The sequence below is a fragment of the Nicotiana sylvestris genome, chromosome 11 (assembly GCF_000393655.2).
Source record: "Nicotiana sylvestris chromosome 11, ASM39365v2, whole genome shotgun sequence".
NCBI classification, from domain to species: domain Eukaryota; kingdom Viridiplantae; phylum Streptophyta; class Magnoliopsida; order Solanales; family Solanaceae; genus Nicotiana; species Nicotiana sylvestris.
Window position 1 is genome coordinate 13,674,354 of NC_091067.1, and position 14,782 is coordinate 13,689,135.

General features: G+C 39.7%; 1 protein-coding gene across 1 annotated transcript; it reads left to right on the plus strand.

Moving 5' to 3' along the window:
- The first annotated feature begins 9,049 nt into the window (after positions 1 to 9,049).
- LOC138880751 (uncharacterized) lies at positions 9,050 to 9,352 on the plus strand. Its single transcript, XM_070160925.1, has one exon. The coding sequence runs from the start codon at positions 9,050 to 9,052 to the stop codon at positions 9,350 to 9,352; it is 303 nt and encodes a 100-aa protein (XP_070017026.1).
- The last annotated feature ends 5,430 nt before the right edge of the window (positions 9,353 to 14,782 follow it).

Genomic DNA, 14,782 nt, shown 5'->3' on the forward strand with positions numbered 1-14,782 from the left:
AGTGATAAAAACCATAATCGGCCCTTCGGGCAAAGCATAGTTTTTATATAGCTCCTCGGCAAAACATAAATTCATAACCATTTCATAACTTAAAAACTTCAGTTTAAATAAAAGTTGTTTAAAGCATTTGTTGAACCTTTTCAATAGAGGCTCGGTCTAAAGATGAGCGAAAGCAATAATTAAATCAACATATTCGATAGAAACTCACTTTAAGGAGGAGTGAAAAATACTAAGTTCATAACCAAGCCCCTCAAGCAAAGCATCACTCATGTACATGTATATATACAGCCAGTCACTCATGACTCAACTCTTACCAATCAGTGCTTACACTCAGCACTCACACTCAATAGGTACTATATAGTAACCGCTGCGGTACACAGCCCAATCCATATATCGCTGCGGCGTGCAGCCCGATCCATATATCTCGTCGACGGCGCTCACTGGGGGTGTGCAAACTCTGGAGGGGCTCCTACAGCCCAAGCGCTATATCGTTGCGGCGTGCAGCCCGATTCATAAATATATAATCCTCACAATCAGGCTCTCGACCTCTCTCAGTCATTAACCTCACAATCAGACCCTCGGTCTATCTCAATCGTCAACCTCACAATCAGACCCTTGTCTATCTTAGTCATCAACCTCACAATCATTGGGACCTTCGGTAAAACAGGGAACTCAGCCCAAACAGTTTTCACATTTTAAAAAGCAAAGTGATAAACTAGATTTAGACAATAAACAGGTAAACCCTGACTGAGGATATGCTTTCAAAACAAATAAAGTGAGGAAAAATAGCAAAAATTTCCCTAAGGGTCTCAGCAGGTCGGCACAAGGCTCCAAACATGGCATACAACCCAAAATATAATATCAATCTCTAAAATATGGAATATCATAAGATTTCAAATCAATTACACGACTTAACAGTCGTACGGGACGGACCAAGTCACAATCCCCAATGGTGCACGACTCCACGCTCGTCATCTAGCGTGTGCGTCACCTCAAAGTAGTACAACGATGTGAAATCCGGGGTTTTAAACCCTCAGGACAGCATTTACAATCATTACTTACCTCGATCCGGTCTAGACTATAGCCCGTGATGCCTTTTCCCTCACGAATCGACGTCCGGATGCTCCAAATCTAGCCACAATCAGTGCATAACCATTAAAATATACTAAGGGAACAAAGCCCACTCGAAAATATCCAATTTAAATTAAAAATCCCGAAATTGCTCAAACCCGGCCCTCGGGCCCATGTCTCGGAATCCAAAAAAATTATTATCAATGGATTCTCATCCTCTCACGAGTCTATACATACCAAGAACATCAAAATCGGACCTCAATTGCCCCTTCAAATTCCCAATTTACGCTCTCCAAATTCAAGCCCTAATTCTCCAATTTTAGGCTTTAATTTCCACATATTTCATGATTAAACAAGTAAGAACCAACATAGGATCGAGTATAGAGTTCAAAAAACTTACCTCCAAGTGTTACCCTTTGATTCCCTTTTCAATCTTTCTCAAAAGCTCCAAAAATCGTTCAACAATGGGGAAAATAGACCAAAGCTCGCGAAACTCACTTTTAAACCTTCTGCCCCGGTAAAAATTACCTTCTTTGCGAACGCGACTGGTCTCTCGCGTTCGCGTAGACCAAATTCACTGCCTCTCCATTTTTCCCTTCGCGAACGCGGACAATTTCCACATGAACGCGATGCTTCGCCTTACCAGGCTTTCGCGAACGTGGTCCAACTCTCACGAACGCATAGCACATGGGCTTGGGGTGCCCAATGACCTTACTCCTCTTCGCGAACGGGACCCCAGTCTCGCGTCCGCGATGCACATGAAGCCTCCACCTTCGCGTTCGCATCCCCTTCCTCACGAACGCGTAGAACAAAAATATCAACATATTAAAACACCCTTCGCGAATGCGAGTCCCTGACCGCGAGCGCGAAGAACAATTTGTCTGCAACACAAAACCAACAAAAACTGCCAAGTCCAAAGTCCAAAATTGATCCGTTTAACCATCCGAACCTCACCGAGGCCCTCGGGACCTCAAAAAACATGCAAACACATCCCATAACCTTATTAAAACTTGTTCCAACTTTCAGAACGCTCAAAACAACATTAAAACACCAAAATCACATCGGATTCAAGCCTAAGAATTTCAAGAACTTCCAAATTTCACTTTTGATCAAAGAACCAGCCAAACCACGTCCGAATGACCTAAAGTTTTGCACACACGTCACAAATGACACAATAGAGCTACTGCAACTTCCGGATTTCTATTCCAACCCCTATATCAAAATCTCACCTGCCAACCGGAAAACGACAAAATCTCAATTTCGCCAATTCAAGCCTAAATCTTCCACGAACTTCCAAAATGCATTATGATCATGCTCCCAAGTCCCAAATATCCTACGGAACTAACCAAATCATAAAACATCCAATCCGAGATCATATACCAACAAGTCAAATCATGGTCAAACCTTTCAAATTTCAAGCTTCAAATTGAGAACCGTTCTTCCAAATTCATTCTGATTACCCTGAAAACCAAAACCAAAAATTTACATAGGTCATAATACATCACACGGGGCAAGTCATGCCCAAGAACTGGCAAGCAAAGTACAAAAGCTCAAAACGACTGGTCGGGTCGTTACATCCCCCCGCTTAAAAATACGTTCGTCCTCGAACGTGCCCAGAGTTGTTCCAAAAGCCAACTAATCGCTGAATAACCTTACCATGCACATACCCGAGGGTGATCCCACGCCACCCTATCTCATATAGGTCCGATAATACAATGTAACTGAAATTTCACCATCCAACCTAGCCCATAAACCTTAGAACCACATTTCTACTTCCGAAATTATCCACGAGATCAAAATCTCACATCTATACTCTGAATAAGCTCGAACAACTATAATGACCCATACCTGCAACCTCAGGTGCAATTACATGATATACCACATAACTTAAACACTTGTAGTGATAACTTCTAATCACAGCAGCTGCACACAACAACCGAATATCGATAGAAAACCTCTTATCAACTAAAGTCTCATTCCAACACTTTCATATGCTGCCAATAATAAACGAAACACGCAGTAAGCCATACCCACTTCTCAGATCAACCATTCATAAAGCCACTTCTCCTTTGGCAAAGACCATATCAAATTTCTGAGCTGAACCTCGATATTATCCTTCCAATATGCTGAAGTCGAATTCGTTTGTATTCATTAAAGACCCCAACGATCTCATCTAATCTAATACAATTACTCTGGTAACGTGACATATCAATACAGGCTAAAGCCACTTGTGCAACTCGCGCACCAATAAGCAACAATCCGAACATACCCAAATCATGAAAATGACTCAAATGAAAGAGCTGTATCGCAAGCTCACTAGTACCACCACAACACAAGGCTGAGAATCCGTCACACATTGTAGAAACAGAACACACAAATCTAACCCGCAGGATCATACCTCTACATAGCTTCGCTCCAATGCGCGACCTCATCTAAACACTGGTCCACATGAAACACCTTAAGTCACTATGCTCAAAATCGACAGCCGTGCTCAATATGATGTCTAAAGCCAAAGCAATCATCATAACCGCTGCGAAGCAATTACGTAACACCACACAACTCGAAAGGACATAATCGATATGCCATCCACCGAGAAATACCCAGTACTCTTTCCGCTTGAATTCCACTAAGAGGCCCTAATAACACCGCACCACATGTGCCTATAACCAACCAATCCTAACGGCTCGCAACACGGAAAGATAACTGATAGATCCCCCTGATTACTAATAGCTCATTACAACCGAATCAACACATCCCTCATCAATAACAACTCAAAGTCAACGACGCCGTCTCGAGGCAGAACACACATCCATATAGGTCTACCAATGAACCACACATCAACTCTAGTCACACACAACAGATAAATAACCCTCCGAAGGTTCACAATGACTGAATCATAGCACATGCTATCATCTGACTAACTTACCCGCATCGTTACCGTCCACAACCACGAGCTAACTTATTTATGAGAAATTTCAGTCTCCCAATCCATAAAGCATATGAATTACCATATCTAATCCCAATTTCGCCGCTCGAATATACAACACACCTCTAATACTCAATCATCCCATGAGAGGTATACCTATAATTCTTCTGTGCCACCCAGCCAACTCGAATACCATCAGACAATCAGACGAGATAGTGCCGCAATACCAATAAAGCATCCATAACTCAAACATATCGCCCTTTCTAAAATGTAATCCCTCATCGAGCCACACCAATCAGTAATACCATTTCCTTAATCATCTGAAACTGCTCATGCTGCCTAAGAATTTTATGACCTTCCTTTCAGAACTGAACTGTAACCTTACACACGTAAATTCTCAATCCTCCACAACACACCGCATATACCATACCACCCAAATGATAGTTACGAGAACTTTGCAAACCACTCCGAGCTACACGCAACTACTTAATCAACCAGCCAAGAACTTCCCATTGATCCCATCCAGAAGAAAATCAATATACATCCCATGCTCCTCACGCCAATAGGAAAAATATACCTCTCTAACTGTGGTGGAAACCATCTAGAACTCTCTGAATTCCATTTGCACAAATCTAAATCGTCAGGACTGAATCCTTTTAACTCTATCAAGCTAAGCAGGTCACTAAAACCCAAAAGAATTGTCGCGAAACACCTGTAGAAACTCATTACCTCGTAAACCTCCAAAGAACTAATCATATCCTTACCATACCGACCCGGCCTACTACCAAGATATCCCATCTATCCGAGTTTCCTTCTGATTTACCTTCAACTTGATGCTCCTTCTTGCTATAACATCACAATTCCTCAACCCAGACTCACCACACGGAACCCAAGCATAAAACCACACAGTCTAAGACTAATAACCACTGAATACCCTCTTAAATATCCCCAAAGCACCACATTCGAAATACTCTACTCTGAAGAGACTTCTTGCGAATCTAAATCCGTTACATTTACCTTCATGATGCTGATGTGCATAGAATTCCCTAATTGATATCGAAATACCACAAATCTTGACACCCTCCAAATGCAAACCTCAATTTCTAGCCAAAAGTACAACTTGAAGATCTCCAATTATTACAGGTAAAATCTTGAACACATTAGAACCAATTTCTAGCGTCATCCACTCTACTCAAGCTGCAATTAGCCTGACCAAATGAACCGAACAACTTGTACCTCACTAGCACTCCGACACCGTAGAATGTAACCTCACCTTAATGCAACCAAGCAACTTCCTACCCTATGCACCGGGCATCCTTCACCAATAACCGCTTAAGACACTCCGTGATTCTCATACACCTATAAAGCATGACATAACCTTTTATCAAAATTTTCCTTTACTCGAGCCATCCTCGGTCTCAATCTCTGTAAGCCATAACTGATTCACCCACACACCTCAAACTGGAACCAACATAACACATAACCGTGCAATCAACTAGTCAATAACGGACTGCCCCACTGGTTCGAAGCCATAGATCAACACACACACAATAACTCATAACGCATATACTCTATTGCTGCCATAATACCATAGTGAGATTAAGCTCAACCCTTCATAAGCTCGTGAAACACAGACCATCTAGTACTTTAACCCTTCTGCAATCTCGCATTCACTCTCGTAACATTTAAACCCACTCTCTTGAGCGACCCAAATTTAAATTGCAACACATATATTTTACTTGTAAATAAGATCTTCCAACATGCAACATAAGGATTGCACAAGCTTCTGAACACTCCGTAGAAGATAACCCACCTGCTTTGCCTCAAACTAATATTTCTGTATACCTTCCACCGTCATAAACATTACGCAGTCGCTTAATCTTCCTGAGTCTGAACCCATACCGCAACATGAAATTTACTTTACTCCCAACTAGGACATCTGAAAAGATTCTTCACACTCCCATAACTCGGGGCTATCCTCAAATCAAGGTGGAAATCAAGCACCTATTAGTTCTTCTATCCTCCAGCAGACCATTCTCATCGCTTCCAAATCATATGCATACATCTCGCTGTCATAACATACTCATCGCATAGCCATCCGGCCATCACTTCTACTAATAGGGACACTATCGAACATATAAGTTCAAAAACACGTACTCACACAATCAGCACCTCGGTGCTTAAGCTGCAGGCAAAAACCTAGCCTCAAGTCCTCCCGACTGGCCCAATGTTAATATACAGAGATCTCATCTCGCCCCTCGACCAGGGAATCACAAGCCATCAATGCATATCTGATACGGAGCACTCGTGCGCACATACGAATGCGTGGAAGGAATTCAAGGAGTTACTTTTCATGCTGAATCAAGGACGCACAATAAGAATTCAAGAATGTAAAGTTTTTCCTAAAGGTTCTGCAGCCTCTCGAGGATAAATACAGACGTCTCTGTACCGATCCGCGAGACTCTACTAAACCTACTCAAGACTCGTGAGACCTATGTAACCTAGGTTCTGATACTAACTTGTCACGACCCAAAAACTGACCCGGTCGTGATGGCGCTTATCATGAAACTAGGCCAGTTGACACAACTCCCGAATCAACCATTTTCCAATTAAAGTTGTTTTTATACTATTTATAAACCAATAATCTCATAATGAAACTCAAAAGAAAAGTGCGGAATAATTACACAAGCCCGACATCGGGGTGTCACTAGTCATGAGCATCTACCAAGGTCTGAATACAACAAGAGTAAAAAAAAAATGTACTAAATACAGTAATGAAAATGAGAGGAAGGAAAGCAATACTGCGAACGTCGTGCAACCACCTTGCTAACTCTGATGACTCTGCCTCTGGGCAATCCACACCCGCTACTGGATTCCGAAATACCTGAATCTGGACACGAGGTGCAGGGAGTAATGTGAGTACTCCAACCCAGTAAGTAATAAGAGTAAATAAAGACTGAGCAGCAAGAAAACACGTCAGCCACGTCATAACACCACAGTGATTACAACAAGTTCCCAAATTAGGATACCATTCAAATCATTTCGTTAAACTCCCAACTTTAGTAAAATCTTTTAAAATTATCTTTCTAACCTTTTCAATATAGGTTTAATGAAATATATACACAGTGAAAGTAATAAAAATCATAATCGGCCCCTCGGGCAAAGCATAGTTTTTATACAGCCCCTCGGCAAAACAGAAATTCATAACCATTTCATAACTTAAAAACTTCAGTTTAAATGAAAGTTGTTTAAAGCATTTGTTCAACCTTTTCAATAGAGGTTCGGTCTAAAGATGAGTGAAAGCAATAATTAAATCAACATATTCGATAGAAACTCACTTTACGGAAGAGTGAAAAATACTAAGTTCATAACCAGGCCCCTCAAGCAAAGCATCACTCATGTACATGTATATATATAGCCCTTCGGGCAAGCCTCTCAGTCACTCATGACTCAACTCTTACTAATCCACGCTCACACTCAATAGGCATCATATAGTAACAGCTGTGGCGTGCAGCCTGATCCATATATCGCTGCGGCGTGTAGCCCGATCCATATATCTCGTCGATGACGCTCACTGGGGGTGTGCAGACTCTAGAGGGGCTCCTCCAGCCTAAGCGTTATATCGTTGCGGCGTGCAGCCCGATCCATATATATATATATATATATATATATATATATATATATATATATATATATATATATATATATATATATAAAATGATGTGGCATGCAGCCCGATCCGTAAATATACAATCCTTACAATCAGGCCCTCGGCCTCTCTCAGTCATCAACCTCACAATCAGACCCTCGGTCTATCTTAGTCATCAACCTCACAATCACTCGAACCTTCGGTAAAACAGGGAACTCAGCCCAAACAGTTTTCACATTTTAAGAAGTAAAGTGATAAAACTAGATTTAGACAATAAACAGGTAAACCCTAACTGAGGATATGCTTTCAAAACAAATAGAGCGAGGAAAAATAGTAAAAATGCCCCTAAGGGTCTCAGTCCGCGATGCACATGTACATGACCTTACTCCTCTTCGCGAACGCGACCCCAGTCTCGCGTCCGCGATGCACATGAAGCCCCACCTTCGCATTCGCGTCCCCTTCCTCGTGAACGCGTAGAACTAAAATATCAACATATAAAAACGCTCTTCGCGAACGCGAGTCCCTGACCGCAAACGCAAAGAACAATTTGTCTGCAACACAAAACCAGCAAAAACTGCCAAGTCCAAAGTCCAAAATTGATCCGTTTAACCATCTGAAACTCACCCGAGGCCCTCGGGACCTCAACAAAACATGCCAACACATCCCATAATCTTATTCAAACTTGTTCAAACCTTCAGAACGCTCAAAACAACATTAAAACACCAAAATCACATCGGATTCAAGCCTAAGAATTTCAAGAACTTCCAAATTCCGTTTTTGATCAAAAATCCAGCCAAACCACGTCCGAATGACCTGAAATTTTGCATACACGTCAAAAATGACACAACGGAGCTACTGCAACTTCCGGAATTCCATTCTGACCCCTATATCAAAATCTCACTTACCAACCGGAAAACGGCAAAATCTCAATTTCGCCAATTTAAGCCCAAACCTTCCACGGGCTTCCAAAATGCATTTCGATCACGCTCCCAAGTCCCAAATCTCCTAATAGAGCTAACCAAAGCATAAAATTTCCAATCCGAGATCATATACCAACAAGTCAAATCTTGGTCAAACTTTTCAAATTTCAAACTTCAAACTAAGAACTGTTCTTCCAAATTCATTCCGATTACCCTGAAAACCAAAACCAACAATTAATATAGGTCATAATACATCACACGGGGCAAGTCATGCCCGAAAACTGGTGAGCAAAGTGCAAAAGCTCAAAATGACCGGTCGGATCGTTACACTATATAAACCCATGCAAAAATATGTAAAATGTTCAAAATAACCACATTGACATCACAGACGCCCATAGACAGAGAAAACATCAAGTGTCACATTGCCTCACTTTCAAAAAACCTTTAGATATTTTTATAGCAGGGAAGAAGAGAGAGAAGAGAATGGCAACAGGAGCAGCTGAAATGATGCTTCAGTGTGTCTTTGATAGAAGCTTGTCGATGTTAGACATGGATAAGGAAAGACGGCCTTACCATAAAAACTGCAGTTGTGCATTGCACAAACAAAAGGGAGAACAACCAAGCAGTTGTGTCCATACTAGGAGTATATCATTACCGAAAATGCCAAAACAGAAAGATATGACTTTGTCAATAGCAGCTTCCCAATTCTCTTTTCCATCTTCTTCTTGCAATAATTCATCAATCAGGAGTTCACAGCATACAACTCCAGGTTTAGCAAGTAGTTGACAGATTTTCAAATATAGTCAGACGCAAAAGCCGAAGGGGAGTAAAGTTCATGTCATCTGACCATGAGGTTACGGTTCGAGCAGTGAAAACAGCCTCTTGCAGAAATGCAGGTAAGACTGCGTACAATAGACTCTTTTGGTCCGGAACTTTTCCGGACCCCGCGCAGAGAAGGAGCTTAGTGCATCGGGCTGCTTTTTTAGTCAGATGCAAAAGCCATTTCCTAGCTCAGAGCCTTTTGGCAGTTCTCTCAAAACTGCAGCTTCCCAAAGGATTGAGTATACTGCTTTTCTTCTATCCCATTTTTTGTACATTCTGGTAAGGATCATGTATACTTATGTATCCATTTCATAGGTGCTGTAAATTTCTAAAAGAGAAAGAAAATGCAATAATTTTCGCTCTTCATGATTTCTACGAGCAAATGCTCCATTCATTTTTTCTTTCTTTCCAGGTTTAACATGGTTTTAAAAGAATAGACTTCAGATTTGTAGCATATTGCATAACTTATAACCTTCCCCAGTAAAGGTAGGCAATTTCACCTAGCTAGCACAAAATAAAATATATTCGATAGAACTTGCACACTACATAGTCCTAGTGATACAGCTCCCAAGTTCAACTAGAGGCAGATCTACGTGGTGGGTTGAGGGGTCACGTGACCCCGTTAGCCTCGGCAAAAATTCTGTATATACATATAATATATATCTGTACATATATATGGGACCCCTTAAATATTTTAAGTGTGCCTCCTAAAACAAAGAGATGGATGGGAGAAGTGGTTGCTTTGGGCCCTTAAATTCCCAACGAAATCCCCTTCAGCTTTTTCTCCTCCTTTTTATTTTTATTCTGTGAGTACAATGTAATTTATATTCAATAGCAAATTGCTTTATCTTTTACTTTTATCACTTTTTTTTTTTGAATTCAATTATAAATTAGTACTAATATATAATAGTCAACTTTATTAATATTTTAGTTCTTTGGATACAATATAATTTATATTTAATAACAAATTGCTTTTTTTTTTATTTCATTTATAGTTAGTACTAATATACAATAGTCAATTTAATTAGTTTTATTCCTTCACTTCCCATAGCACCCATTTTGCGAAGAAATATATATATATATATTCTTTTTTAATCGCTGGTGATTAGCATACAATGGCGTCCCCATCGTGCTCAAATCCTGGGTCCGCCTATGAGTCCAACATATTTCCCTACATGCACATGAGGTATATGGACTGGATACTGAGTTTAGTTCATCACCTAACAATGAAGCTTAGTTATGCTGTGCCGGGGAACTCTTCTTTTCCCTTATGTAAATACTGAGAATGCAGCATATGAGTTCTCAAATTGATCACATTGTACAAGTTTGTTACTAGAATGGGAGCCTTGGAGCTAGTTGTTAATAGAACAGTCCTTGTATATATATTCAAAATTTCATTAATATTTGATTGTAAACCTAGTTGCTAACATGAGATCGTTGTAGCGACCCATAAACTTCAAACGGGAGTTAGTAGTGGTAGTTGATAGCTGCTAAATCTTGTAAAACCACTGTATAAAAACCATAATTTTACCATTTTTATATCAGTGAAATGAAATACGACTCTACTGCCTTTTTCTCTCTGTAATCTGTTTTTTCGTACTTGTTGCAATTACCTTTTCTTTTTCAGTTGTTCTCTAGCCGAAGGTCTATCGGAAACAGTCTCTCTGCCCTTCCAGAAATAAAGGTAAGGCTACGTATATCTTACCCTCCCCAAACCCCACTTGTAAGATACTACTGGATTTGTTGTTGTTGTTGTTGTTAATCTGTTTTTTCGCGTTCAGCTAGTCATCCTGAAGATATCTCCTTGAACTAGTTTGATTGTCTTGTGTTGAGGCAGCTCCTTGACTCTACAGCATCATTCTGAAGTAAGCGAGTCATCAAAATGCAATTGACCTAATAATAGACCCTTGTGGTCCCGAACCCCGCGCACAGCGGGAGCTTAGTGCATTGGGCTGCCTTTTGAACTAACGATTAAAGTTGTAGGAAACCACCTATAATTAATGAAAATGAATGGCAATGGAAGGTTTGTAATGTTCAACAGAAAAAATAAGAGCTAACAGAGGTGACAAAACTACAAAAGACAATAAAACTATTATATCAATACCACTTTCTATATATATTCTCATGAAATGAATTGATCCAAGTAAATCACAATGTATGAGTTACTATGGTCTTACGATTAGTATACTCAAACTTGGACACTTCTCAGGCAAATTAGACAACAGAAGTTATATCGGATCTCCACAAAATGAGTAGACGGGAATAAAATTTTGTTGCATATTTAGAACAAGTTGCTAATAAAACAGTCATTTCCAGATGAAAGTAGGACAAACGAACCTGCACCTGCTTGACTGGTATCAAATTTCAACTATATTATTCAGTAATTTAAAAAAATTTGATAAATCCAATTATTAGCGTATGATTACTTTTCTTGTTTCTTATTGTAATTGACTCATCCAAGTATCAAGAATAAAAGCATATTAGAGAACTTTTTCAAAAAAAGTTACTTAAGTCAAGACACCAGTATGTATGCAAATTGCTAAGTACTAAGTACAAACCCAGAAAAACTAAGCTATCAGATCAAATATACTATTAAAATACTAAGATTCTCTCTCTTTATCACCCCCTCCACCCCACCCCAACCCCCACCCCACCCCCGCGTGTGTATGTCTGAGAAAGAAGTTGGTCCCAGAGTCAAGGGAAGAGAACTCCAAGGAGAAAACACTTATATTGAGGGAATCACAAGAGAACTACAATAACAAGAAGAATCCCACAAAATTCTCATGACTTATAGGAGCAATGCTAGCCACCAGCAAAAGACAATAAAAGCATGTAAGTATTTCAGTCGTTCCTCTACACACACACACAAAAGTACATATATAAAACAAACCAGTACGTGCAAACATATGCCAAGACTGCAGCATGGACAAAAGAATCATAGGAAAAAACGCCTGTTTCATTGATCATAAGATAACTACATGCACAAGAACATCGTTACTAGAAATTCTTGAATTCTATAGAAGCAGAAAACAACCATTTTTTAACGTTGATTCTACCCAATTCCCAAAGTTGGACACGTAAATCAATGCTTGTTAGCTCTATATAAACCCTTAAAAAGACAAAGAATTTCAAGAGAATCAAACTTCCTTGAACCTCTGATACACACAGAAGCACATTACCTGTAGCCAAACACTTTTAGATACCTTTTATAGCAGGGAAGAAGAGAGAGAAGAAAATGGCCAGTGGAGCAGCTGAAATGATGCTACAGTGTGTCTTTGATGGAAGCTTGTCAATGTCAGACATGGATATTGAAACGGCCTTACCATAAAAACTGCAGTTGTGCATTGCACAAACAGAAGGGAAAACAACCAAGCGGTTGTTTCCACAGTAGGAACATATCCCCCAAAAGGCTAAAACAGAAAGATATGACACTGTCAATAGCAGCTTCCAAATTCTCTTCTCCGTCTTCTTCTTGCAATAAATCATCAGTCAGGTATGTACAGCACACAACTCCGACTTAGCAAATAGTTGATAGATGTTCAAAAATATAGTCAGAAACATAAGCATTTCCTAGTTCAGATCCTTTTGGCAGTACTCTGAAAAGAGCAACTCTACAATGGATTGAGTATACTGTTTTTCTTCTATTCATCTTCTGTACCCTCAGGTAAGTTCAGGTATATCTCAGTATCCTCTTCTTACTTGCTGGAAACTTCCAAAAAAAAGGAAAATGCAAGAGTCTTTCCTCTTCAGGATTTATTATGAGCAAATGCTCCATGCATTTTTCTACTTTCTTTCCAGGTTTTAACATATTACAAAAGAACAAACCTCAGATTGATAGCAGACATTCACAAAATAAAATCTATTCAAACTCTCAAGCTACATAGTCCTAGGGATTAACTATGATCTGCCTTTTGTTGTTATCCTGTCATCGAAACAACTTTCAACAAATTTCCTTTCACGCCCGTGCACCTGAAAGTATATTACAGGCCATAATTGACTGGATAGTAGCCAGTTGATCACCTAACAATGAAACAACAGTTTAGCTGTGAGGGTGAATATTTATTTTCCTTAATGTAAATACTGACAATGCATCATTTGGATCCACAAAATTGATCACAGTGTACAAGTTGTTGAGTTTCTTTTTAACATAGAAAGGTATTAAAAAGAGGGTGAATGGAAAATGGAGGGAAATGAAAATTTTGAGTAAAATTTTAAGTTTCCCTCTCCTTTTAATGAGACATTGTCCCTCATTGGTAGAGGAAAAGGAGTTTGGTGGGTTTATATACAAATGCACTTCATGTAGCTCTTAAAGAGTTAGGAAGAAGGCAAGCCTCGCGTCGTCGTCGTCGCTCGCTTGGCTTCGGCTACGGCTACGGCTACGGCTATGGATTCTGGATTTGGATTTGGATTTGGATTCAGGAAACTAAAACCTTTGTGGTTTTTGTGTACTCCCATTTGGAGAGTAAAGCCTTCGTGGCGTTTTGTTGGAGATTAAAATCTACGTTTGTTTGTGTCATTTTTTTCCAAAAAAAAAAAGGCGAATGACAACGGAAATCAAGCTGTTCCGATGGTGACTACCAACGCATCGACAAGTCGAACACCGGCTTTAGCACCGACAGAAAAACTCGGAAAATTTTCCGGGATTGACTTCAAGCGCTGGCAGCAGAAGATATTCTTCTACCTGACTATGTTATGTCTACAGAAGTTCATCAAGGAAGATGTCCTTGATCTGCCAGATGAAACACCAGAGAATGAAAGCTTTCTCGTGATTGAGGCGTGGAAGCATTCTGATTTTTTGTGCAAGAATTATATTCTTAGCGGACTGGATGATAATCTGTATAATGTATACAGTGGCATGGAGACATCAAAAGAATTGTGGAATGCGCTTGAAAAGAAATACAAAACTGAAGATGCCGGGTTGAAGAAATTCGTCGCTGCAAAATTTTTGGACTACAAAATGGTAGATAGCAAGTCTGTTATTACCCAAGTCCAGGAATTGCAAGTAATTATTCATGATCTACTTGCTGAAGGTATATTTCAAAAGAATACTGATGTTGAAAGTAAAATTTTTAGTAATTTTACTAACGGAATTTTCATTGAAGGTCTTGTCATCAATGAAGCATTCCAAGTAGCAGCAATAATTGAGAAGTTGCCTCCATTGTGGAAGAACTTCAAAAATTATTTGAAACACAAACGAAAGGAGATGTCCCTTGAAGATCTCATTGTTCGATTAAGAATCGAAGAAGACAATAAAACTGTTGAAAAGAGAGGCCATGGAAATTCAACAATAATGGGAGCAAATATTATTGAAGATAACAAAAAGAGAAAGAAGGCTTCTGGTCCGAAATATAACCCAAGCAAGAAGCGGTTCAGTGGAAACTGCTACAACTATGG

What these genes read in the sequence shown, in the direction of transcription:
- LOC138880751 (XM_070160925.1), top strand. Translation starts at nt 9,050, where the DNA reads ATGGCAACAGGAGCAGCTGAAATGATGCTTCAGTGTGTCTTTGATAGA.